Source organism: Eptesicus fuscus, chromosome 20 (assembly GCF_027574615.1).
Source record: "Eptesicus fuscus isolate TK198812 chromosome 20, DD_ASM_mEF_20220401, whole genome shotgun sequence".
Lineage (NCBI taxonomy): Eukaryota > Metazoa > Chordata > Mammalia > Chiroptera > Vespertilionidae > Eptesicus > Eptesicus fuscus.
Genome location: NC_072492.1, coordinates 32,315,791 through 32,340,857, shown reverse-complemented (window position 1 = coordinate 32,340,857; position 25,067 = coordinate 32,315,791). Strand labels below are relative to the sequence as shown.

The following is a 25,067-nucleotide window of genomic DNA, read 5'->3' as shown; positions in this document are numbered from 1 at the left end:
GAATAACACACTATGCCACATACATGCGGGAAGCCACCGCTTGCCAATACTGTCATGAGAGTGCACCAAGGAATGCGGAAGGCTGACGGACCTTGAGTGTTAGCAGGCTGACGCTAAGCACCGATGGTTCGTGTTGAGATAGTGGTGGCTCGAAGCAATTTCCTGACCTGATTAGCCACCAAGTAAATGTTTACTGGACCTTACTGATCTTTACTGAACTTAGAGACGGTGTGTCTGCTACCTGTTTGCTGTACTTTACTGAGGGCAAGATGTATATCTAAAACGGAATAAAAAGCAGATAGGAACAGGTCTCAGTGTGCCTCTTCAAGAAAGAGGCTCCACCTGGCCCCTACCCCTTAATAATTCAAACAAAATAAAAAAAAAAACACACCAACAACAACGTCTATGCTATCAGCCACCTGATACTTAGCAAGGCCTGGGCCCATGGAATAGAGGAAGAAGTGGCTCAGCCTTGGGGGCCTGGAGATGCTCCTAAAAAGAGGAGGTTGTGTCTTTCAGCAGCATCTGCATCTTCTAGTAATTCACCGAAATGGCCGAGACAAAGGGAACGGGAAGAGACTCCGCTGTGCGCCCTCTGGGCCTTTCAGAAACATGGAGTTGTTCCTTTGGCCACATACACGTGAATCTATAAGAAAGGTGGTATTGTCAACATCAAGGGAACGGGCACTGCTCAAAAGGAAGGCCCCACAAATGTTACCATGGCAAAACTGGACGAGCCCACAGTGTGGCCCTGTGGGCATTGTGGGAAACAAACAAGTTAAGGGCGAGATGCTTGCCAAGAGAATTAATGGACGTTCTGGGCATATTAATTGCTCCAAGAGCCACAATGGCTTCCTGAAATATGTGAAGGGAAATGATCCGAAAAAGAAGGGAGCAAAAGAGCAAGGTACCTGGGTTCGACCGAAGCACCAGCCTGGTCCGCCCCCGAGAGGCCCGCCTTGTGAGAACCGGCGGGAAGGAGCCCCAGCTGCTGGACCCCTTCCCTGTGAATTCATGGCTCAGTAGGTATTAAAAAAAACCAGGCCAATACCAAAACAACAGCAGCAAAACACCTCGGGCTGTAAAAACAGATAAATAAATAAATTAGATAAAAACGGGAGGTTGTGCTGGAGCTGGGGTTTGAGGATGACTTGGTTCTGCGAGGCGCCCAGGGGAGAGGTCTCTGCAGCCAGGAAAGAATGGAGGTGAGCGCACAGGCTCCGGAATCAAGGGCTGAGGATCACGTGGGGCTGAGATGAGCCTGGAGGCCGGAGGGTGCTGGTCCGGAAGGGCCCAGCATGCTCTGCTCCGGGCTTGTCAGTTCAGTAGGGGCTGTGCAGGAAGATAGCATGTGGGGGAGGGAAGAGGAGCCAAACAGGGAAAGAATAGATAAAATCCGATTACTTTACAAATTAGACCTTCTGCTATAAAAAGGCACCCCGAGAAAATTCAAACAAGTCCCAAGCTGGGAAGGACACCTGCAACGCATGTAAATGACAAGGGACTGCCCTGGCCGGCTTGGCACGTTCCTGGGTTGCAGGTTCAATCCCAGCTGTGTGTATCTCTCTCACCTCTCTCTCACTCTCTCTCTCTCTCTCTCTCTCTCTCTCTCTCTCTCTCTCCCTTCTCTCCTCCCTCCATTCCACTGTATCTAAAAAAATCAATGGGGAAAATGACAAGGGACTAATATCTAGAATATATAAAGAATCGTATGAATCAATAAGAAAAAGAATTAGGTAAAGGACAGAAAGAGAATAGCACAGAAGAAGTACAAACTCCCCATAAACATATACAAAGATGTTCCACCTCACTTAGCAACAAAGGAATGAAAAGATGCCATACCCACGAAACTGGCGCAAAGTTAAAAAGTGGACAATACTGAGTGCTGCTGAAGAGGTGGCGCAACGTGGGAACTCTCATGCGCTGCCGGCGGGAATGCAAATCAGCACAACGCGTTCAGAAAGCAGGCGGCCATTTGGACTCTCCTGAACTGTTGCGTACCCTTGACCCAGCAACTTCACTCCCACTGCATTCCCAGAGCAATGCATCTCAGACTGGGACGAGAGCCAGTTGTGTTTGTCTTCGTTTTCAATCCGCTGGGGGAATAACACTTTCATAAAATGGAATAAGAAATGAATTCCTAAAATAATGAAGTGAACAAAAAGACATACAATATACAAGCCCGGATACTTCATTTAGATTCATAAAGTTACCTGTGTGAACCAAGGGGGCGTGTACAAGAATCTTCCAGGAAAACTGTTCTGTGATAGAGGGAAAAAAAAGAAGTTACTCAAGTGTCCAGAGACAGGGTTGGAGCCTGGAGCGTGGACTGTGGACTGTACAGAGTTGTGAACATAAACGAACGGCAGCTCTGTCTACATTACTCTACGCAATAGCACCCGCTTGGTCTCAGAAACATCATTGCAAGAGAAAACACAAGCCCCTGAAGACTCTACTATGATGCCTTTTATTGAAGTGTACTTCCCATTTCTGTGTTGCAGCATAATTCACCCATTTTAAATGTACGATTTAATCATTCTTAGGTTATTTACAGAATTGTGCAACTACCACACTGTCTAATTTCAGTACATTCCCAACACCCCAAAGTAACCCTTGGTCACTTCCCATTCCCATCCCCAGCCACAGGCAACCTCTGACCTGTAGTCTGTCTCTATAGATTTGACTTCACTGGACATTTCATACAAATGGAATCACACAATATGTTGTCTTTTGTGTCTGGTTTCCTTTGTTCACACTTGAGCATCATTGGAGCTTATCCATGTTGTAGCATGTATCAGAACTTCATTCCTTTTGTTGTCAAATAATCTTCCCTTGTGTGGATATACCACATTTTGTTACCCATTCACCAGCTGGTGGGCACGTGGGCTGTTTCCACGTCTGAGCTACTCTGAACAGGGCTGCTTTGCATGGAAGTCTTTTCACAAACATGGCTTCGTTTCTCTTAGCTACACATCTAGGAGACACATTTTTAAATTAATCTCTAAAATGAGAAAGATTACACCATGTGAGATGCAAAGTACTGAAATTATTCTTTTTTTATTTTTTTTCAATTTTTTAAAATTAAGGTATTATATGTGTACATATCTTACCATTGCCACCCCCCACCCCACTCCCATATATGCCCTCACCCCCCAGAGTTTTGCATCCATTGGTTATGCTTATATGCATGCATACAAGTCCTTTGATTGATCTCTTATCTCCCCCACCTCTCCCTAACTTTCCCCCTGTAATTTGACAGTCTGTTTGATGCTTTACTGTCTCGGTATCTGTCTTTTTGTTCAAGTTTATAATGTTCTTTATTATCCATAAATGAGTGAGATCATGTGGTATTTTTCTTTCATTGACTGGCTTATTTCACTTAGCATAATGTTCTCCAATTCCATCCAGGTTGCTGCAAATGATGAGAACTCCTTCTTTTTTATGGCAGCTGAAATTATTCTTGAAAAGAAAGAGGCTGATAAACCCAGGCGTGCAGGTGGGGGCCGGAGATGGGAAAGGGAAGGACAGGACTCAGCAAGACAGGAGTGGTGCTGGGTAGTGGGTCTAGGGGTGTTCGCTTTGTTATGCTTCCTAATCTATGTATACATCAGATATCACGTACATACATACTTATATTATACATAATATATTCTATCTAATAATAGGGTAATATGCAAATTAGCCAGGATGCTGTCACGTAACGACCGATCAGCAGGCTGTGTGTGCGGCAGGAGCGGGTGAGTGGGGACTTGCGCTGCCTGGGCACATGAGGTTCGCGTTCCCATCCCCTGCACCAGCCCGGGGACTTGAGGCTCGCGTCCCCGACCTCGGCAACAGGGCCCCCTGGGATGTGAGGCTCACGTCCCTGCCCCCTGCGCCAGCCCGCGGACTTGAGGCTCACGTCCCAGACCCCGCCAATAGGCCCCCGGGATGTGAGGCTCGTGGCCCCGCCCCCCCCAGCAAAGGGCAAATAGCAATATTAAAATATTCCCTCTAATTAATTCCCTTTTAATGTACATGAATTTCGTGCACTGGGCCACTAGTATTACATAATAAACCATTTTTTTTTTTTTAACGAAGCCTGTCTCCATTACGCTAATAATTCCACTGTGTTCTCATCTCAGGATAATCAGTTCTCTATTCCAGCCACCTGCTGGTGCTCCTTGCTTAGCCTCTTCCTGGCTCCCTCTGCTCCAGTCAGTCCTACAGCCACTGTCCCCACCTCACTATACTAATAGACCTTTATGGTTCCTCTGGCTTCCCCTCCAGACCAGGCTAACATACAGCTGTGAGAGTGGATGCTTGTCCAGAAATGTGAATCCAATCACAGCATCCATTCCCTTAAAACCCTTCCCTGGCCCAGCTGGTGTGGCTCAGTGGTTGAGCGTCGGACCTATGAACCAGGAGATCATGGTTCGATTCCCAGCCAGGGTAGCAGAACTTCATGCCTGGATTGTGGGCTCCATCCCCCGTAGGGGCCATGCAGGAGGCAGCCGATCAATGATTTGCTCTCATTACTGATGTCTCTCTCTCTCTCTCCCCCTCTCCCTTCCTCTATGAAATCAATAAAAATATATTAAAAACAAACAAACAAACAAAAACCCCTCCCCTGGCTCATTGTCAACTGAGGGGCAGAAGCCACACTCCTTAGTGTCAAATCCAAAGCCCATCCTCGTGTGGCTCCTGCCTCCTGCCTGTGCCCAGCGCTCACCGACCTCCACAGTCCCTCTGTCAGCCCCCTGGGGGTCTGGTCCCTGATAAAGGGCTCAACAGTCAGCAATAAAGGGATGAAAACAAGCATCACTCGGTCTATCAAAGCAATCAGCGGATAGCAGTCCAGGTGCAGCTGTCCTTTCTTGGTTACATCACCTTGTGTTCCAAATAGTCTTTCTTTTCTAGTTAAAATATTACTTCTTTCATAGAAGGTAAGTGACCCCCCCCCTTCCTAATCCCACTGGGGCCCAGCTTGCAGCTTGGGGGCTCTCCCTGGCCCTAAAGTGCTCCCCAGCGCGGGTGTGTATCTTACTGTGGCCATGTGTATGTTACACATTGTTCCTGGAGAGGAGCCAGGAAATGAATGGAACTGCCCACACTCAGGGAGCCCAGGGAACCTCACTCAGACAGGAAGACAGATGGAAGGAAACAGCAAGAGACACTGTGAGAGAGAAGCTGAGAACGAGGGAGGCAAAACAAGGCCTGTGGTGACGGCACAGACAGAAACGTGGGGACCCACAGAGAGGGGAGCGTGGGAGGGGCTGCTGCCACCAGCGTGGGAGCTGGAGCTGGGGGAGAGGCACCCCTGTTGGCCTCTAACAGTCTCCATCATGGGACCCAGGGCACGGAGGCAAATTCATCTTTGGGGTCCACCCCTCCCTTCTAGAGGTCCAGGGCCCTGGCCAGGCCCTGTGAGTGCCCGGCCCTTAGGAGCCCTCTGCCTGGTCTCCCCACCCTTCCCCCAGGGCCCCTCAATAAACAAACTCCCTGGAAGGCTTCGAACATGGGTCAGAGGAGGGTTCCTAGGAGAAAAACGGCATTTTTGCCATCTCGCTACCTTGGAGGGACTTGCTTTGTTTTAGGAAACACCTCTTGAGGGGCCTTTGAGGCAGATGTTGGGCAGAAAGTCCCATGTTGAGGGGAAGGTGGCAGTGGACTTCTGAGGCCAGGCAGAGGCCACCTCCTGTCACCCCTCCCTTGACAGTGGGATGGGTGCGTTGACCAACAAGCAGAGGAGGAGGAACCCACCAAGAGGAGACCCTTCTATCTCAGCAGGCCCTCCCAGGGTCAGCAGGTGAGAAGGTGGAGGACTTCTGGGGAGAAACCCTTCCCTGGAGGAACCTGGATGGGGCCCGGCTCTGCAGAGGGTGCTCACCTGGCCACCTGGGTGCCGTGGGGACTCCACGGAGGCCCAGGAACAGAGCGCTGGGCCGCTGAAGAGCTCGGAAGCCGGGCTCGCTGGCATGGGGCCATCACGTTTGCTGGTGTTGCAGCTGCCCAGGCAAAAAGGGGCAGCCAGGTCCTGACTCTGCAGTGAAGTGAAGCAGCCAGGACTGAGCCCTGGTCAAATTAAGCCCTGGTGTGTGTGTGTGTGTGTGTGTGTGTGTGTGTGTGTGTGTGTACCAGATGAAGAGGCCCATGGGAGTAGAGAAAACTCCATAGATAGATGAGACTGCTTGCAGTCATGCCTTTTGGACCTGACACTGCCCCTCGAGCTGTGAAGGGCAACTGACATCACAGCGGATGATGGGATGTGGGGAAGGATAACGACGTATTAAAGCCACAAGGAGTGGTCTTGGCTTCCAACAGCCTTAGGCCCTGGAACCTAACAGCCAACCCCAGGGAACACTTTTGGGCCCTGGGTCTTCGGGGTGAGACCTTGAACTGATGCGGGGCGGGGGAGGGTTATAATCTGATAGATAGAGCACCTGAATTAAACGGAGAGATAATCACATTATTTTGAAATTCTGGAATACATATACATACAGAACCTTAAGGATCAACCCAAATTCAGGACCAGCTGAGGGGCGTGGTTCTCCCGGCACCAGATGACCGCTTAGGCTCTCCCACCAGCTGGGAGCGTGGCTTCTTGGGTGAGGGAGCTTCTGAGTTAAGGTCAAGGTGCCTTCATATCTAATCTGCCCTCAATTAAGACCAGCGGACCTGATAGGCACACTTGAGACAGGAGGTGAAGGCCAAGGTCAGGAGTCGTAGCTAGGATGGAGAGAGGGGAGGAGCAAGCAGGGCAGGACGAGTGGAACCTCTGACTCAGGACCGTGTGCTGCTGACCTGCTGCGACCTTGGATCTCACCCAGGCGTAGTGCACTCCTCGGAGGCAGGGCCTCCCACGCCTATCTCCTTCCTTCTGCTTTTCTGGGAGAGGGCTGCCGCAGGCTACAACTGAGGCCCAGCTGTGCCTTCGCCCGTCTCCCACGGAGCAGCCTCGGGGGGTGGCTTGTTCACCCTGCACGTTTGGCTTGAGTGGTTACCGCTTCCTCGCTGCACCCCTGGCACAAGGGGCTTGGCTGAGGAGCAGGGGGTATGGAGCCAGAGTTAGAATAGGGTTAGGACCCAAGGTGAGAACCCAGAGCCGTCACAAGCTTTGAACTAAGTACAGAAGTCCCTGCGGTGCAGTTTGGGGCTGGTGAGTGGAGGTGATTAGATGGCTGTCAATGTCAGCAGCTCCGCCCTGTGCCTCTCCAGGCCTCTGCTGTCAGCCCAGGCTGCACACTCTTGCTCCCCTGAGTGTTTCTTGCTCGCCACAATGCTGCTAGCACCCACACGAGTCTTCGATGTTTGTGGATTGGTTGACTGACTCACGGAGAACAGCAGGGAGGTGGGGATTGAGAAAAGACTAGGGCAGTGATGGGCAACCTTTTGAGCTTGGTGTGTCACACTTCGCCAAAAAACTGAGCATAACTCAGGTAGTGTGTCACTTTGAGGAAAAAACATTATTTCGCAAATGTTTCATCCTCGGCATGCGGCCGCCTCAGGGGCCGCGTGTCATCAGAAATGGCTACACGTGTCAGTGCTGACACGCGTGTCATAGGTTCGCCATCACTGGACTAGGGCATAAACTTGCTAAAGATTTCCTTCCTGGAGGGGAGAGCTGGCCCAAGGAGTGTGATGTTGGGGCTGATGCCTCCTGCTCAGCCCACGCCACCAGCCGCAGGGCAAACCTTCTGGGCTGGAGGAGCCTGGCGGTGTCCTACTGACTGTGACCCCAGACTCTCCCGTGTGTGATGGACATGGTCATGGTCATGATGAGACACAACGCCAATGCTGGGGGCGTCCCTGCTCACATCTCCGACCTCTGCCCTCTCTAATGACTTGTTCACATCCCTGCTTCCCTCGGTGCTGATTCTGTGCTGAGGAAAGACGAGTGTGGGAGGGCAGGGCCGTGCACGCTCCTGCCGCAGGGCCTGCCCTTCCATCCTCTTCCCTGGGCGGAACTGCCTTCCTCTCCATCGTCACCTGGCTGCACCCCGTGTCCTCTCCCCTAGAGAGCCTTCCCTCAGCAGTGACCTTCCCTCCCGCGATGCTCCAGCCCTTTCCTCCTGCTGTTTTCTTCGTGCACTTGTTGCTACATGCAGTTAGGTTTCTGCGTACGTGTGTGTACATTTGCATGTACACATGTTGTTAGTTTACTTTTTCGTGTTCTGTCTCCCCCACTTCACATAAGTTACATGAAAGCAGGGGCTTGTCTGTCTTTCTGCTTACTGTCTCTGCAGGGCCTAGAACAGAGCCTGACACAAGTAAGTGCCCAACAAACCCTTATGAAAGAAGGAAAGGAACTGAGGTAGGGAGGGAGGGAGGAAGGGAGAGAGGGAGGGAAAAGAAAGCAACTTTCTCCTGACCCGCCCCCCACCCCCTCAGGGCTTCACAGAGACACACTGGGAGTTGGGGAAGGCCGCCCCTTTCGTTGCCTCCCACCCTGGGTGCCCAGTGCTGTTGTGCCACCTCCTGCACCCAGCTGGTCCCCACCGCTGCTCATCCATCTCACAACCCGTTCCCTCGGGGTCTGCAGAGGTGAAAAGCTGGCCTGACCTGATTCTCGCTGCTTCTCCGCCCAAACTGCAGTGTGGTTCTGGCTCCTGGGCAGGTGGGCCGCTCAGCCTCCAGGTCACCTCGGGACACACAGCCGTTGATGTCCCCCAGCCTCATCCCCTCGAATGCTGGAGGTCTCACGTGACTCATTGTCTTCATCGGTGGCTCAGGAAGCTTTGTGGCCAACCCCCTGCCCCGCTGCCACACGGCGGCAGCTCTGCTGGAGGCTCCTGCCGCTCCTGCCGGGGCTGCTGCCTTTCTGGCCACCTCTGCTCCCCGCGAGGCTGGAGCGTAGGCTCCCCCCCGAGTGATTGCTGTTCCATTGTAAGCTCATCCGAGTAGCCATGTGCTTTCCCATTCCGCCCAGTTTTCTTTTCAAGGAAGTCGGAGCAAGTTCCTCAGGAACTCTGTCGACTGGTGAGGGCACGTGCCTGTCCATTATTTGCGGTGCCGAGGCAAGGCCACCTCCCTGAGCTGGGGCAGCCTTTGGTCCAGGCATGTTGGTTTAGGCAGGGGCCCCAGCGGCCAAGTACAGTGCCTCTTCCATCTCCTGCCAGCACAGCAAGCTCTTGCTCCTTAAAAAAATTTTTTTTTTATTGACGATATATATATATATATATATATATATATATATATATATATATATAGAGAGAGAGAGAGAGAGAGAGAGAGAGAGAGAGAGGACTGAGATCAATTTGTTGTTCCACTTATTCATGCACTCATTGGTTAATTCTTGTATGTGCCCTGACTGGGGATGGAACCCGCACTTGGTTGTATCAGGACTATGCATTAACCCAGTGGTCGGCAAACTCATTAGTCCACAGAGCCAAATATCAACAGTATGACTGAAATTTCTTTTGAGAGCCAAATTTTTTTAAACTTAAACTTCTTCTAACGCCACTTCTTCAAAATAGACTCGCCCAGGCCGTGGTATTTTGTGGAAGAGCCACACTCAAGGGGCCAAAGAGCCGCATGTGGCTCGCGAGCCGCAGTTTGCCGACCACGGCATTAACCAAGTGAGCTACCCGGCCAGGGTGCTCTTGCTCCTTTAGCTGTTCCTCTGGCCAGGAACACTGCTGCCTGCTGTCCCTTCGCCAGCGTAACCCCTGCTCGTCTGGAGCTCTATGGCTCTGTGCCACAGGCCCCAGGAGCCGCCCCTCACCCTCCCATCTGGGTCAAGCACCCTTTCCGTGTGCTGACTCCCAAGGCTGTGCCTGTCACACTCATTGTTTTAGCCCCAACGCTGCCCAGCACTTGCCACACGGAAGGGACTTGGTGAAACGGCTGTAAAGAGTGAATGAATTCTGTGTCCGGCGTTCGCATCTCACAGGGCCTTGGGACGGGGGCGCCGCCTCCTGTGCCTTCTGGATTCTCTGCAGCCCCCGCACATGCCCAGTAGAAGGGAGCTGGGTGCTTGTCTGCTGGGGCGGGGAAGCTGTGCTGGGAGGGGCCCCCGTGGCGAGGAGGCCTCTCACCGGTCCTCCCCAAACAGGAAAAGGGGTAGGATTGCCAGATACAATACAGAACACACACTTAGATTTAAGTTTCAGATAAACAACACATACATTTTTAATATATGCCATGTAATATGTGGGACATACTTACCGGTAAACAAAAAAAGAAAAATTGTTTTTTTAAATCAAATTAAATTCAAATTTAAATGGGCCTCCTGGATTTTTTCCTTCTTTCTAAAGCTGCTAACCTTAGCAGGGCAGACAGGATCAGCGGGTGCTGGGGGTTTCAGGTCCTGTTTACACGGGACATTATGTTCATGGTCTTGCTTTTTCCTGCTTCTTAAACGCTTTTGGCCAAAGAACAGCATGCGCGCCAGGCGTGGTTCCCAGCACTGTCACCAGGTCACACAATCCAGGGTATCTCCTGCATCTCCACCTCCACCCCAGCCTCTGGGTGGGCAGGGAAGGCCTTCCTGCGGAGGGCATGCTCAGAGTTGAGATCTGAAGGGATGAGCCAAATGATGCGTGGGGTGGTGGTGGGAATGAACTTGGTGAGTCTGAAAACAAGATGGCTTAGAGCAGTGCTGCCAGCGTGCGAGGGGCGGAGTTTGCATGGAACACGTCCTGGACCACATCCGAGGTCCCCAAGAAGGGGCCCGAGGCTGCTCCCCGCCCACGCCACCCCGGCTGCAGGGGGGCCTCCAAGGCAGGAGTCTCGGCAGCAGCGAGGGGGCGGGAAGGGAGAGTGTTTGCCATCCCGGGCGGGGGATTCTGGTAACAGGGGGCAAGGCCACGGATCCTGGTGCTCGACTGCAGTCTGGTGGGATCACCTGCTCTTTGAAATGACTGGGTGGAGCCATGGCCCTTAGAACTAAGACCCCATGTGGCTGGTCCCCAGGGAGGCAGCCTACCTCACTCAGAGAGCCTCGTCCATTCTCTCTCCACCTAAGCAGCCCCTGAGAGCACTGCTGGCAGGGTGTGTTCTCCCCTTCGAGGGGGGGGGGATGGGCCTGAGTGGGGAGGGGGAGGACCGAAAGGGCCTCATCCCACCTCCTGGCTTTGGAAGGGCTGGCAGCACTCGCAGGGAGCTCCCAGCCAGCCGCTGCTCCTCTGCGGGCTCCGCCCACCCCAGCAATGGCTCAGTTCCACATCCAGCTCACAAGGCATTGTTGCCGGCTGCTTGCCTGTTGGCACCCGAAGGAAGCTGTTTCTTAACTTAAAATGCCCATGAACTCCCTCCAACTGGAAAGCTACCCCAACCAAGTGTATGTTCATGGAGGGGTTAAGCTCGGGCCCTCTGCGGGGGCAGCTGTGATGTGCAATGGGCATCCTTGGGCCATTTGCCAAGTGTGTCCTCTCGGCAAGGCCCCTCTTGGCCAGGGCCCTCCCGGAGCCTTTGGCCACTGCCCGTGGGAAGCCCACAGGCCTGGGGGCAGGTGGGGGAGGGGTGTCCCTTTGCTGAGGCTCCTTTATGTGTCCAGGGGAGGAAAGCTTATTTCTCTTTCACCCCCAGGCGCTTGGTGAGCCTTGCTGAGGAGTTCCATGGGATCAGGGAGTTGAGGGTCAGGGCCGCGGAGAGGGGAGATGGTAGATAAAGAGGAGATGGTCAGGAGCGAGACAGGCGGGATGTACCATCAAGCCTCCCTTCCCCCTGAACCCAAGAGTGGGAACTAAAAGCGGGGAGATGGGGGCAAAAGGAGATCAGCTGGTGCTGTTTTGAAAGAGCCGCCTGGACCCTGTCCTGTTTGCAAGGGAGACCACTGGAGGGTGAGCTGCCCCCAAGGGCGAAGGCTCCCAAGGGCGGATCCCCCATCGCAGATGGTTCAGCAACAGGACTGAAGGGCCCCGGGGCACCCCTGGCCGGCTCCAGCTCGGCCTGGCCGCTCTGCCCAGGAGCCCTGGGTGATCCTGACTGTTGGAGGAAAAGAAGTCAACTTCCTCCTGGGACCCAACCTCTGCTCCCCACCAGAAGCAGTAACCCCTGAAGTCTGAGGCTAGAAAAGGTTTACAAATAATCATAGAAAACCTGAAAACACCGGGTCTCCTTAAGCCCTGGAATAGCCCATGCAACTCCCCCATCTGGGGGTACAACCTCCCTTCTCTCCCCCCTTCTCCCGCCCTGCACTAGCGCTCAGTTAGCCAAGCTGATCACCCTCACAAGAGCATTAGAGCTTGGTAAGGGCAGGAGAGTAAATATGACTCTAAATATGCTTTCTTAGTCCTATGGTTAATAAATGCCATGTAATATGTGGGACATACTTATTATGCGGCCATCTGGAAGGAAAGACATTTCTTGACAGCTAATGGACCCTCAACTAAATATCACAAAGAGACGGATTGGCTCCTGTCCCCAGTGTGTCTCCCCTCAGAGGTAGCTGCCAGACATTGCCAGGGTCACCGACAAGGCTTGGATGTGGTCACGGAAGGAAACAGGCTAGCTGACCCGGTCGCCAAGGCAGCAGCCCGAGCAGGACCCTAGGTCCTTGGATGCCGTAGCGAAGGCAGCCTTGAATAAGCGTTTAGCCCTGATCACCCCTTGACAGGGCAAGGAGGAGTCTGCCCGGGTATAGACCAAACCTGCTGCACGTGTACCAGTAGCTCCTGCCTCGTGGAGACAAACAGAAGGAAAATCTACAAACCAGCAGAATGGCTGCCTAAGGACAACCAACGGGGCCAGGACAGGACACCGGCCGCCGCTCTCCCCCTGGCTGCCTTGGGGAGTTTTTAACTGCTTGGCTGTTGTGCTTTCTTGCCCAGAATCCTTCAAGTGACAGATGGTTATGGAAATGGAGCCCCAAGGGGATAACGCGGTTTCCCGGAGCCCTCTAGATCGTCCTCTCCTGATGGAACCCCCACTGCCGGGCTCCTGACAATGTTTGTCCCCTCCATTTCCTAACAGCAGTTAGGGTTACTCCATCAGAAGGGGGGGGCATGAGGAGTCAGATGGGATCAGGCAGTTTAGGTAGGGCCGTGGTCGGCAAACTCATTGGTCAACAGAGCCAAATATCAACAGCACAACGATTGAAATTTCTTTTGAGAACCAAATTTTTTACACTTAAACTTCTTCTAACGCCACCTCTTCAAAATAGACTCGCCCAAGGCCGTGGTATTTTGTGGAAGAGCCACACTCAAGGGGCCAAAGAGCCGCATGTGGCTCGCAAGCCGCAGTTTGCCGACCACGGAGGTAGGGTAAGGGCCCCAGGGAAGGAATCCGATGAGAAACACGGGAGATGAGCCAGCTGGTCAGGATTTGAGAGGGAGGCCGGCAGAATGTCCCGTCGAGCTGGGAGATGAAGCGGGGAGATGACGGCAAAAGTAGATTGGCTGCAGCTTTTCTGAAAAAGCCAAGAGAAGGCAGGTGCAGGGCATTTAAACCGCCAGACTAGTGAGCTTTCCCGACAACCCTTCTCTGGGCCCCTCTTGCAGGCCGAGAGCTTTGTTACTTTCACTGTAATAAACTTGGCTTCCCTTTGCTTATCCCTTCCTTGTCTGTGAATTCATCAGCTTCTAAAGACACCCTACCCAACAGGTCTCACTGCCAGGCATTCAACAGGAAAGGGCCCTTTGTTCTAAGCTTGTAGGAAGTCTGGGCTGGCCTTGTCATCTACCCACAGCGTTTCCTGGAAAAAAAAACCTGGCCGGGGCTGCAGTAGGGGCTGGCCTCTGACCTTGGCCTTGCCGTCCCTGCTCCCCCCACCCCCCCAGGTCGTCATGAGAGGCTGGGAAGGACTGATTTGTATCCTTAGGGGGTTGAGTAGTCATGTCTGTCTCAGGCAAAGCCCCCTGGCTTGGGGAAAGGGGCAAAACGTTACTGTGTGTGTGTGTGTGTGTGTGTGTGTGTGTGTGTGTGTGTGTGGAAGGGGGTGTCCTGCTTTCCAGAGTAACATCTCCTTCGTGGCTGCAACGTGGGCCAAGGCCCGGGCTCTGTCTGACACCTAGTGGCCACCTGAGACCAGGGCGGGGCGAGGCCAAAGCAGAAGGTGAGGGAGGAAAGGGAGGAAATCCGGAAGCGCGGAGACCAGGCCCAGGCCGCCGTCCCGCCCCGCCCATCCCTCCAGCTGGGCCCGCAGCTTCCCAGGAGCCTGGGCCGAGAAGGCCCCCCCCCCCCATACCCACGGGGTCGCAGGTCACCATGCGCCCCCGAACGTGGGAGACCCCGGATTAGAAGGTTACCTGCGCTGGGTCTGAAAGGCCGGGTGGCGGGGGCCGCCTGCGCGCCCCCCAGCACCCTGCGCCCTGCGCCCCTGCCACGCGGGACTCCAGGTTGGGGCTGGGATGTGACAGGACCCTGTCCCGAGATCCGGAGACCATTGGGGGCACTTCCGGACCCCGCGGCCTCCCTCCCCCCCACTCCCACCCCCGCGACCCCCCTCGCTTGACCTTCCTCGCGTCGTCCGCGGCGCCGCCAACCCGCCGCCGCCCGGTCGCCATGGCGACGCCGCGGCACCGAGGGCGGCGCGACTCGCGGAACCGGCGGAGCGGCCCGGGCGCGGCGCGGGGAGCAGGCCGGCAGGTGGGCGGCGCGGCGGGGACCAGCTCGGGGCCCGGCACCCGGCCAGGTAGGCGGCCCGGGTCTGGGGGAGCGGCGCCCCGCGAGGGTCGGGGAGGGGCTCAGGTGCGTGCGTGTGTGCGGCGGAGGGCACCGGGGGGCGGCGGGCCAGGTGCGCTCCGACCGCGCCCGGCGGGCCAGGCTCCCGGAGCGCAGCGAGTCTCCGTGGGCCTCTCCCGCCGCCACACCTGTCTGCTTCCCGGGCTCGGGGACGACCGAGCGAGGCCCGAGGGCGACGAGCTTGTCTGCTCCTTCCCGGGCGGCCAGCCTTCGGCCCCGGCTTCCTCCGGGCGCGTGTCTGCGGAAGTTGGCATGGAAGGGCCTGTGGCCGAGATCGGGCCGTGTTCGCGGGCCGGGGGAGAGGAGGAAGGAGACCGAGTGGGTCCACACCGTTTGCCGTGATTGGTCTTCTGAAACCTGGAGCGGAGACTGCCCAATCGCGTGCCTCCCGCCGGCCGCCTCGCTTCTGTCCTCCCTTCCCCTGTCGCAGGGCCGGCGTGTCCAGACCCCTTCCTCTTCCCCTAAACCCTCAGCTTTGTGGTGTGAAAGTGGGAGTTAATCACTGGGGGAATCCTGACTCCTTGGGTTGGTGGGTGGGCCCCGGATTGTGGGCTCAGGAGGTGCAGAACGGAGCTGCGCAGGCCTTTGGCACCTGGGGGCGGGCAGGGCACCACCCTCCCCGCGGGCCCCTTCCCCCAGGGCACCGCCTGGGAGCCACGTGGAGCCTGCAGTCCTGGCAGGTCCTCAGAGGCTGGCACCCCTGCCACACCCCTCCCCCCCAGTGGTGGCCCCTCTCCTCTCATTCATTCTACCTTGGTGATCGTGGGGAATTTTCTAAAGACTCGTTAAATGAAGCTCGATTCTGTTCCTGTATTTTCAGAGCAAAAAAAAAAAAAAAAAAGCTTTACCACCTTCTTGTAGGTACCTTGGTTTCTCCTGTGAAATTGGATTGAGGCAGAAAATACAGGCAACGTGTAAATGTCAAGATGAGCCCCATACAGAGGAAGGGCTGCAACCACATCACACCCTCATACCCCGCCCCCCCCCCCCCAGGAGCCTCCTGAACCCAGAGTGCAACCACCTCCTTGTCCCACTGCTTCCCTTGGCAGGCAGAGCTTGGGGTGGTTTGGCAGCCGTAGAAAGCGTTGGTGGAAGAATCACCCCAGATGCCGGGGGGCTCTGCTCAGTGGATGGCTGATGAGGGACAGAGGGGAGTGTGGATTTATTAGAGAGGGTCTTGCTGTCTGCGCTACTCGGCTCTCTGTGGCCCCAAACCACGGGTGTCAACAGCTTTTGAAATGTGGCTCTTCCTACTAAGACCAGATTTAGCTTTTGTTCCATGGCTGTTGCCTGAGTGCCTACTGCGTGGCAGGCAGTGTGCGAGGTGGGGTACAGGCCGGTCCCACCGAATCTTTGCTTCAGGCCAGTAAAGTGGATCTCGGCGTCCTCCTCCTTCCGGACGGGGAAGCCGGCTCAGAGGGGAGACGGACACGTCTGAGCAGGGCCGAACTGTGACTCGCATGGGCCCAGGGGGCTTTTGCCTTTTCGGACCCTTCCCCATAACAGTGATAGCAAATAAATAGGGTATTTTATGACTGGGTTGGTTTAAAGACAAATATAATCCAGATTGGAGTAAAAATTAAAACATTTTCTTCAACCCTAAAATTTTATTTTTCCTCCTGATTTTAACAGAAATCAAGACATTTTTTTTTTTGGGGGGGGCGTCCCTACAAGTAATGGAGTCCTGGCACAGAGTCCCCTGCACCTCACGGAGAACTGGACTCAGTGTCTGACTTCCAGCTCTGCTTTCTTCCTGGGGGCTCCCGGGAGGTGGGCTGGTCAGAAGGTGCCCTACCTCGCAGCCCAGCCCTCGTTTTGCCTCTCCTTCGTCATATTCTAGGACGGCGGTCGCCAACCTTTCGGACCACCAGTGGCCCGTGGACCACCGGTTGGCGACCACTGTTCTAGGACACTCCAGGGCTAGCATGTCAAACTCACGCCCGCCCAGCAGGCCGCATGCCTCATTTAAATTGAACTTTATCCCCCGGCTCCCCCCTCACCCATCAAGAAAAGATCCAGCCCCACCCGCAACACAATCTGTTCTAACTCAGTTAAAGCCCTGCTGTTGATAAGAAGGGCAGTGGCCAGGCCGTAGGACGTGCGCAGTGTCTGGTCCCCGCCACGAGATTAGGCCTGGTGACCTTTTAATGAAACAGTGGGCAGCGGGAGGGAGAGGGACGCTCAGCACGTTCGAGCCCTGCGGGCGGCTCCTGTCCCTGTTGATTTCATTACGTGGAGTCGGACGCAGGTGGACGTGGAGGGAGGAGTGGCTGTTGAGGAGCTGCCAGAGATCTGGCACCACAGCCTGTGCTCTGACAGGAAAGGCGGTGGCCCTGTGAGGGGCCCCCTGGGCCCCCTCTGGCTCCAAGACTGGTCTGGGCAACGGAAACCTCTGGGATGGAGAGTGTCTGCCTCCGGGCCCTTGAAGCTGCTGCCCACATTTCGCTCTGGGGACAAGGGAGGCCCAAGAACTGCCAGAGTTCTGGGGGGCCGACCCAGCTAGGAAGGAAGGACGAAGAGTGTCGTTGCTCTCCCCATTGGGGAAGGAAGGAGCGTGACCCCAAGGCATTTGCTTACGAGGGAGAGCATCTCCAATGATGTCAAGGTTTCAAATGCAAACGTGCTTGTGGGTAGGTCAGATTCCATCCAGCCTTGAGGTGTCTCCTCTGAACCCCCCCACACTGGAAGCAGCCCCCCTTTGCACAAAGATCGGTTGTCAATTTTGTTGAACCAAGTAAGCAATGGGGAAGTGCCGTTGCCGAAGGCATCCCCCAGTTCATCGTCTGTCAGACACAGAACCACTCACCACTTTGTCTTTTCTGTAAATCTGGATTTTCATGCTTAGATCTTATTTCACGCTTAGGTCACCTGTAGGCGGCGAGGCACAGGCCTGCCAGAGGTGGGCTGGTCTGGCTTGGGGTGAGTTTTCCGGTCACCCCTCATACCTGGGCTGAGAATCACCCTTAAATTGGAAGGGGACGAGGGAAACAGATTGGGCCTCCGTAATTCCAAAGGGCATTCTTTGTCTCTGGCTGGATGCCTAGCTACCAGGGTCCACGTGGACCCAGAGGGCTGCCTTTGGAGCATTCGACACGAAGGTCTTGACACTAGCCTTCCTGCCATCCCTCCTCTCCTAACCCGCTGTTCCCACCCTGCTGCGCTTGTCAGCCCACAGGGGGCACCAGTGGTCATGTGATGTGGGTTAAACTGCCTTAGGAGCATGGTCCCCCCAGGGTGAGGAGGACACGGGGAGACACTGCCTCGGGGCCCTGCTTCAAAGCACCTTCCTTGGCAAGCTCCCAGTCGGATCCGGATTGGCTTCAGTGTTCGGAAGGCGTGACACCTGTCCCCTAGTGACTGGGCATCAGAATGGGCAAAGTCACAACACCCACAGCCAGCCAATCCGGGGCGAGCCAGAGGAGGCGCCGCGTGAGCGTTTTCCGTAGGGAGGCGCTCTTCCGCGTGGACCGTGGGAAGTGCTCTTGGAGCCGAGTGTAACTTGGGGCTTGAATTCTTACGGCCCTTTCACTTTGAAATCTGTGTCTGCTCCGCAAGTTATCGCTGCGCCGCTTGAGGTAGGGCCTCTCCTGTGTAGTTCCAGCCTCCAGCAGTGCGTCCGGCAGGGAGGAGGTGAACAAACAGTTGATTTGAGCAGCTACTTGCTGCTGATAGTTTTGGGCACGTCCTTGATCCTCTTTGAGCCCCAGTTCCATCCGTCACATGGGGATAATACTGCTATCATGGTGCTATTGCAGAGATGACGTGGGAGACCGCGGGAGGTGCCGAGGACAGAGTAGGGGCTCCCTGGTGATGAAGGGCCCTGTCCTCCTGCAAGCACACGTCTCCCCTCCACTCTGCCTGTCTCCTTAGGGCACTGGTTGGTGGGAAAAGCGCCGGCTCTGGCTGGCCTCACCACCCAGTGGCTCTGAGGTCCCCGCGACCGTCCTTGGCCGCCTGAGCTCCCACTCTGCTCTTGCTAGTCATCCCCCTTGGGTTAGAGAGGAGTGGCCGGCCCGGGGGCAGAGCAGGTTCCCGCTGTCCTTCCTAATTCAGAGCTAATCAGATTCTGACCGCCCGGGCTCTCTGGGGTGAATCTAATAAAGGACAGGACAGCGTTTCTCTTCAGCACATTTTCCTTGTTGGAGTCGGGCAGGGCATTAGACCCCCAGGACACAGAAGAGTGAGGCCTTCAAGGAGCTCACAGGGTTGTTAGCAGAGAGGCCGCGGGAGCCCAGGAAGCAGGACACCAACAAGGGTGAGCAAGCGCCAGGCCAGCCTTGGGGACAGGGCGGAGGGGGATGAAGTGATGAGCACACGCCCGTGTCAGGTTGGTGCGGGGCGGCGGGGGTGGAGTGGGGGTGCTGTGGGAGGGGAAGAGGGGCAGTTGCAGGGAGCAGGGATCCCGGCGCACAGGAGCGTGAAGTGGGGAGTAACACAGGTTGTGTCATTAGCCCGGGAACAGTGACAGTCTCCCGAGTGGACTGGGCTGCAGGTGGCACCTGAGTGAGGATCATTGACGGAGTTGGCATTTCCCTGGCGGGGATGAGGGGCTGTTCCTGTGGCGGGTCAGACAGACTGAAGAGGGTAGAGAGATGGGGCAGAAGCTCGGCGCCCTGGCTTGGGGTGGTGACAATGAAGATGGCCAGGAGGGACGTGATGGGGAGAGGCCTGGGGAGGACCCCGGGATTGGGTGGGCTGTCTGCGCTGGGACTAGGAGGACGGCCGCTCTGGTTCCCTGGGAGGTCGCGAGAGGACTGTGGCTTCGGAGGGGCTGTGTGTCAGGATGTCCAGGTAGAGACGTTAGCGGACAGTGAGAGATGGGGTTTGGTTTGGGGGGAGGACACAACTGGCACTAGCTGTAGGAGCCACCAGTGTGGAGGTGACCCCTGTGTGCCGGGGTTTCTGACTCAGGTGTTCCCACCGCCACGGCAGTGTTTCTGGGAGATGACTTGACACAATGCACCTAAGACCTAAAAAGAACCTGGGCCTCCCCCCCGGGTCTCCGCTTCCCCAGCGAGGCGTTCATCAGGCAGGTGGGCAAAGAACACTGAGGGCTGGTGTTTAACAAGTGAACAGCCGCCCAGTTCATCATTGAGTTAAAAAAGCAGGTGAGCCCTGGCCGGTGGCGCAGTCAGTGGAGTGTCGTGTCCTATATACCAGTGGTCGGCAAACTGTGGCTCGAGAGCCACATGCGGCTCGCGAGCCTCGGTTTGCCGCTCTGTTGACTAATGAGTTTGCCGATCACTGATCTAGACTCTTGATTCCAATAATTAGAGGCTGTTGTTGTTCCTTGTGATTAAGCCCCTATCCCGGTGGTCTGCAAACTCATTAGTCAACAGAGCCGCAGTTTGCCGACCACTGCTGTATACCAACAGGTGGTGGGTTCGATTGCTGGTCAGGGCACCTACCTAGGTTGCAGGTTTAATCTCCTTTCCGGCTGTGTGTGGGAGACAGCCTATCGATGTCTCTCTCTCTCTCTCTCTCCCTCCCTCTCTCTCTCTCTCTCTCTTTCCCTCCCTCCCTTCTTTCCTCCCTCCCCCCCCTTTCCTCTCTCTCTCTCAAAACAATAAAAGCATGTCCTTAGGTGAGGATTAAAGAAAGAAAAGGAGGTTAGAAATTGGTGTGATCCTGTTTCCATAAAAGTATGTGTATGCATTTCTAGAAGAAAAGGATGTAAGGGTGTAAATGAAAATGCGGAGGTTTTGTAGGTTTTCTCTTTGCTTATTTGTATTTATTGTAGGCAGTGTGTGTTACTAACTCCTTCCTGTTAGGACAGCCGGCTCTCCCACTGAGCTGCTCTCAGAAAATGGGGGGTGGGTGTGGAGGGGCTGGGAGAGGCTGGTGAGCACGCATTAGCCCAGAGTGTGGGGTGTGGGGCAGCAGAGAGGGGGGCGGCAGGGGGGCGCCTTGCGGGGCCTGGGCCGTGTCATTTGGAGGCTGTGGCGGTCCCCTGAGCTCTGCTGTCTTTCCCGCAGCTGCTGCCTCAGCATGGAGAGCCGTGCCAGCCCCCGCCCTGGAGGGCTGCCCTACTGTGTGGCTTTCTCCCAGCTGCTGGGCCTCACCGTGGTGGCGGTGACCGGCGCCTGGCTGGGTCTGTACCGGGGAGGCATTGCCTGGGAGAGCGCCCTGCAGTTCAACGTGCATCCGCTTTGCATGGTCATAGGCCTGGTCTTCCTGCAGGGAGACGGTGAGTCCTGCGAGCTCCCTGGAGCCGCTCCCAGAGGGGTGCTTTGTGACCCCATCACCCCTGAGGTCTAAGATTCTGGAAAGGACAGTCAGAGAAGGAGCCTGGAGACCCTGGGAGTCCAAACAGGAGCCCTGACATGGGTGGTGGCTCCTCCTCTCCCCCTTCCCAACGTGTCCCAGCTCGCGCATCTCTGGCCTCAATAAGGAGCCCCCCCCCCCCCCCCCCCCCCCGTGTGTGTGCCCTTCGTAGGGAGGAGCCTGGGGGGAAAGTGAGTGTGCGTGGGGCGGGGAGGAATGCTGGACAGTCCTCTCTGGGTAGGAGCGAGGCCCCACCCTGCCTGCTGAAAGAGTGGCTCAGGCTTCAATATCGGACTATTTGAGGGCCCTCACAGCCATAGGGGAGCTCAGAAGTTGGGGGCACCTCCGTGTGACTGCATGATGAACCCAACACTCATCCTGGAATACACAGGCTGCCTGACCAGAAGGTGTCGGGCCCTGGGGGTGGAGCCAGCTTTCTCCTCCATTCCCTGCAGCTGGGATACCTGGACAAGCCCTTGACTCAGATCAGCTCTCAGCCCCGGGTGTCTCCTGGCTGCTGAGGCAGGAAGGCCTGGTGCTGGTGAGGGTGCTGACTCCCTTTCTCACTCCCACAGCCCTGCTGGTTTACCGTGTCTTCAGGAACGAGGCCAAACGCACGACCAAAATCCTGCACGGGCTGCTGCACGGCTTTGCCTTCATCATCGCCCTGGTGGGTGAGTTCCTGGCCACAGCCCTGCCTCCCTGCCTCCCAGGCATCCCAGGCGGAGTGGGGACAGTGGGTGCTGGGACAGGAGCCCAGAAGTCCCAGCTAGTCAGGTTTCTCCTGGGTCACCTGGCCCTCTCCCTTCCCCCATTGGCCCATCCTCACGTGATCCCTGTCTCCGGCCAGGCCTGGTGGCAGTGTTCGACTACCACAGGAAGAAGGGCTATGCTGACCTGTACAGCTTGCACAGCTGGTGTGGCATCCTTGCCTTTGTTCTCTACGTTGTGCAGGTGAGTCCTTTCCGCCCCACAGCTGTGGGGGGGGGGGGGGGCAGGGGGCAGGGCGAGCCAGGGGGGGGGGGCAGGCAGAGGAGTGGGGAGGAAGGAGCTGAAATAGTGCGTGTGCCCCATTGTCCAGGGTGCGTGCCCTCAGGTGAAAGTCCTTTAGTACAGCTGGATGCTGCTTTCAGATTCTGAGGTGGGTCTAAGCCAGGATTTTAGGGGTGAGGGACCTCGGATCCTGGCGCCCTTCCAGCTGACACCCACGTAGTCTGGCCAAGGCCCAGCCCCCCGAGGGTGCAGGAATGACCAAGGAGACCAGGCCTGAGGCCAGGACCTTACCCTGAGTGCTCAGTGGCGGAAACCCGTGGGTGGGTGAGGGGTTCCTCGGGTTGGTGAGCCGATGGCCAGCGTGGTCCCCTCCTCGCCGTCCCTTCCAGTGGCTGGTGGGCTTCAGCTTCTTCCTGTTCCCTGGAGCTTCGTTTTCTCTGCGGAGCCGCTATCGCCCCCTGCACATCTTCTTTGGCGCCTCCATCTTCCTCCTGTGTGTGGGCACAGCCCTGCTGGGCCTGAAGGAGGCGCTGCTGTTTCAGCTCGGGTGAGTGGCCTGCCCCCTGGGCCTCTGCCTTCTGAGCCAGCTCTCTCTGGGGAGTGAGCCACCCAGTGGCTTTCTCTCCCGGGGGGGGGGGGGGGGGGAGGGGAGGGGGGGGCTGGCTTGGACCGAGGCATCTTTCTGGCTCAGGCGTGAATGGCATGTGGCCTAACGGTGACCCCGGGGGTGGCTTCTCCCTCCCACCCTGACCCTGCAGGGCCAAGTACAGCACGTTCGAGCCCGAGGGTGTCCTGGCCAACGTGCTGGGGCTGCTGCTGGCCGGCTTCGCCCTGGTCGTGCTCTACATCCTGACACGCGCCGAATGGAAGCGCCCCCCGCAGGCCGAAGAGCAAGCCCTCTCCATGGACTTCAAGACGCTGACGGAGGGCGACAGCCCCAGCTCCCAGTGACGGGCTGCTCGGGCCCTGCGGGGGTGGCGGGGCCTGAGTGTGGGGCCTGGCCGCAGGGCCGCCTCTGGTCCCCGTTATCACAGGGGTCTCTCCCACAGCCTCGGGGGCTGCCTTCAGGCTCCCTGGCTCCCAGGATGCTGGGCAGAGCAGGTGGGGACCGGAGTGGGTGGGGACCATGGGGGCAGCCTGCCTCTTTGAGCAATGGCTTCCGGGCTGTAGGGCTTGGCCACCTCTGCTTCCCCCTCCTCACAGATGCTTTAGTGCCCTGTTAGTCGTGCGCAGACCCTGCCCCTGGTGTCCCCATCACCCCCTCAAGTGGAGAAGCTTTGGGTAGGCGTTTGGGTGGTTGCAGAAGCTCAGACCCCTGAAGGAGTCGGCGAGCGGCTCCCCCAGGAGAGGCAGTGGGTGAGGGCAGAGCCCTAGGGCTGTGGGGGAAACTGGGCCTCAGTGACAGGCCGGCAAAGCCAAGACTTGCTTTGTGTAACTGAATTCGAGCCAGGAGTCTCGTTAGCCTGGGGGACACGTGGTCCGAACGAGCCTGGTGTTTGGCAGTGGAGCCAGTGATCCTATCTGTAAACTATGTGGGTGTTCAGAGTGAGGCTCCCCTGGAGAGGGGCGGGACTGGCCCCGGGGAAGCTCTGGAGACGGCTCTCGCCCAGCTGTGCTCTTGAGCCTTCCCTTCTTTAGCTCTGCCCGCAGGATGGCTTTGCTGGGAGAGGGGATGGGGCACAGACAAACCTCCCCCGGCAGCTGAAGAGGAGGGAGAGGGCCCCTGCGTAGGCTGCTGTGGGTGGTGGCTTACCTTGCAGCTCAGCCTGCAGCTCCCCTTGTCCATGCTCACCAGCCAGGCAGGCACTGCTCTGACCAGAGGCTGCGGGCACGACCTTTTTATAAATGAAAAGCTGCTCCTCCCGCCCCCTTTCCCTTTCAGGGGGAGGTGGGGCTGCCCGCTTCAGTTGGGGAGGACAGCCTCATCTGCCCTGACCGTCCAGGGCCCATCCCTGCAGGAAGTGGGGACTGAGTCGGAATCACAGTAACCCCCCAACCCCACACATGTGCTGTGCTGTTAGCTGAGTCACTGTTTGGCTTCAGTTTAGAAATAACGTGATTAGAGCATCGATCTTGTGCTTCTTGGACTTGGCGAGTGCTCTCTCCTTGTTTTGTTCATTTTCTGGGCTTTGAGGAGCATGACACAGTTCCAGACAGACAGTTTACTTAAATGAAGAAGCTAATAACATTTCCAAATCGAGCGTGTGTTTTTTTAACCGTTGCCTTTTTCACAGCTACATGCTGCCTTAGAGAAAGGGGGTAGTCTTCTCTGCTGCTCAGATTTGACACTCGGTGCCTCCGGCGAGGCCACTTCTCCGCAGGTGGCGGTGGTCCAGCGCCCTCCCCCGCATGGGCTCCCCCCAGCCCCCTCGCCTCCCCTGCCGCTTGCCTGGACGAGGGTGTTGGCCCGTTTAGATGGTGCACTCAGTGGGGGCCCAGCTTCATCAGTTCTTTCATCGCTGAGCACACACTTGTGTAGTCAATGTTTACATGTGAGAAAACCCCACCCTAGACAAACTGCCAAAGGAAACTGTGCATCGCCCCTGCCCAAATGCCGCAAAGAGAAACGGAGCCTTGGATTCGCGAGAAAAGTCTGTAAACCAGTCTGTTTGCCAAAGTGTATGTTGGGTGACTAAGGAGCCAAAATGCCCCCGAAAGCTGACCCGCGGTAGTTTATCGTGTTTTGCCTGTGGCCAGTCTTTTGTGAAATATAATGTAGTGTTGATGCACCAGGAGATTCAATAAATGTCTACAGCAGATGTCTCGCCCGTTATCGTCATTTATTGTGGCAATAAGGAGCCAGTGCTTTCGGCAGTCAGGTACACGAAGGCAGTTCTGCCGGGTGGAGAGAAATAGGATGTCCCCAGGCGGGCACACAGGTCAGTGACGAATGGTATCAGCACAGGCTCAGAAACAGCCCAGATCCGCCCAGGCACGGGCCTGGTGGGAGGCTCCTCCATGTGATGAGGGAAACCCCCTTCTCGCCCCTCGAGTGGCCTGCACGATGGAGCTGTAAGGGGCTGATAAAGGCCTCAGCAAGACGTTCCCCCCAGTATTCCACTAACCTTTTTCTTTTAAAAAATATGCCTCTTTATGCCTTAAGAAGAGCAAAGCTTTGGGAACTGAGGTCCCGGGAACGTTGGGTGGGATCTCACCGGACGGAATACACCGTGTGCTCCTGAAAAGCACTGTCACTTAAAACGACT

At 56.2% G+C, this 25,067-nt stretch overlaps 1 protein-coding gene and 1 non-coding gene across 5 annotated transcripts; both read left to right on the top strand.

Annotated features, from left to right (window-relative positions):
- The first annotated feature begins 14,066 nt into the window (after nt 1–14,066).
- LOC103293155 (transmembrane ascorbate-dependent reductase CYB561) lies at nt 14,067–24,620 on the top strand. Of its 4 annotated transcripts, none has more exons than XM_054709463.1 (6): nt 14,067–14,163; nt 20,580–20,791; nt 21,444–21,542; nt 21,719–21,822; nt 22,251–22,408; nt 22,620–24,620. In XM_054709463.1, exons 2-6 carry the CDS (start codon nt 20,593–20,595, stop codon nt 22,810–22,812), a joined length of 753 nt encoding a protein of 250 aa, XP_054565438.1. In that variant the 5' UTR covers nt 14,067–14,163; nt 20,580–20,592; the 3' UTR covers nt 22,813–24,620. The 4 variants fall into 4 exon arrangements, with proteins under 4 accessions (XP_054565438.1, XP_054565440.1, XP_054565439.1 ...); XM_054709465.1 differs by lacking the exon at nt 14,067–14,163 and adding an exon at nt 14,186–14,258; XM_054709464.1 differs by lacking the exon at nt 14,067–14,163 and adding an exon at nt 14,327–14,508.
- Nucleotides 23,335–23,413, top strand: MIR9295 (microRNA mir-9295). The gene is given in 1 exon segment (NR_129026.2): nt 23,335–23,413. It is a non-coding gene; the product is annotated as a microRNA mir-9295 (primary transcript).
- Nucleotides 24,621–25,067: the final 447 nt, after the last annotated feature.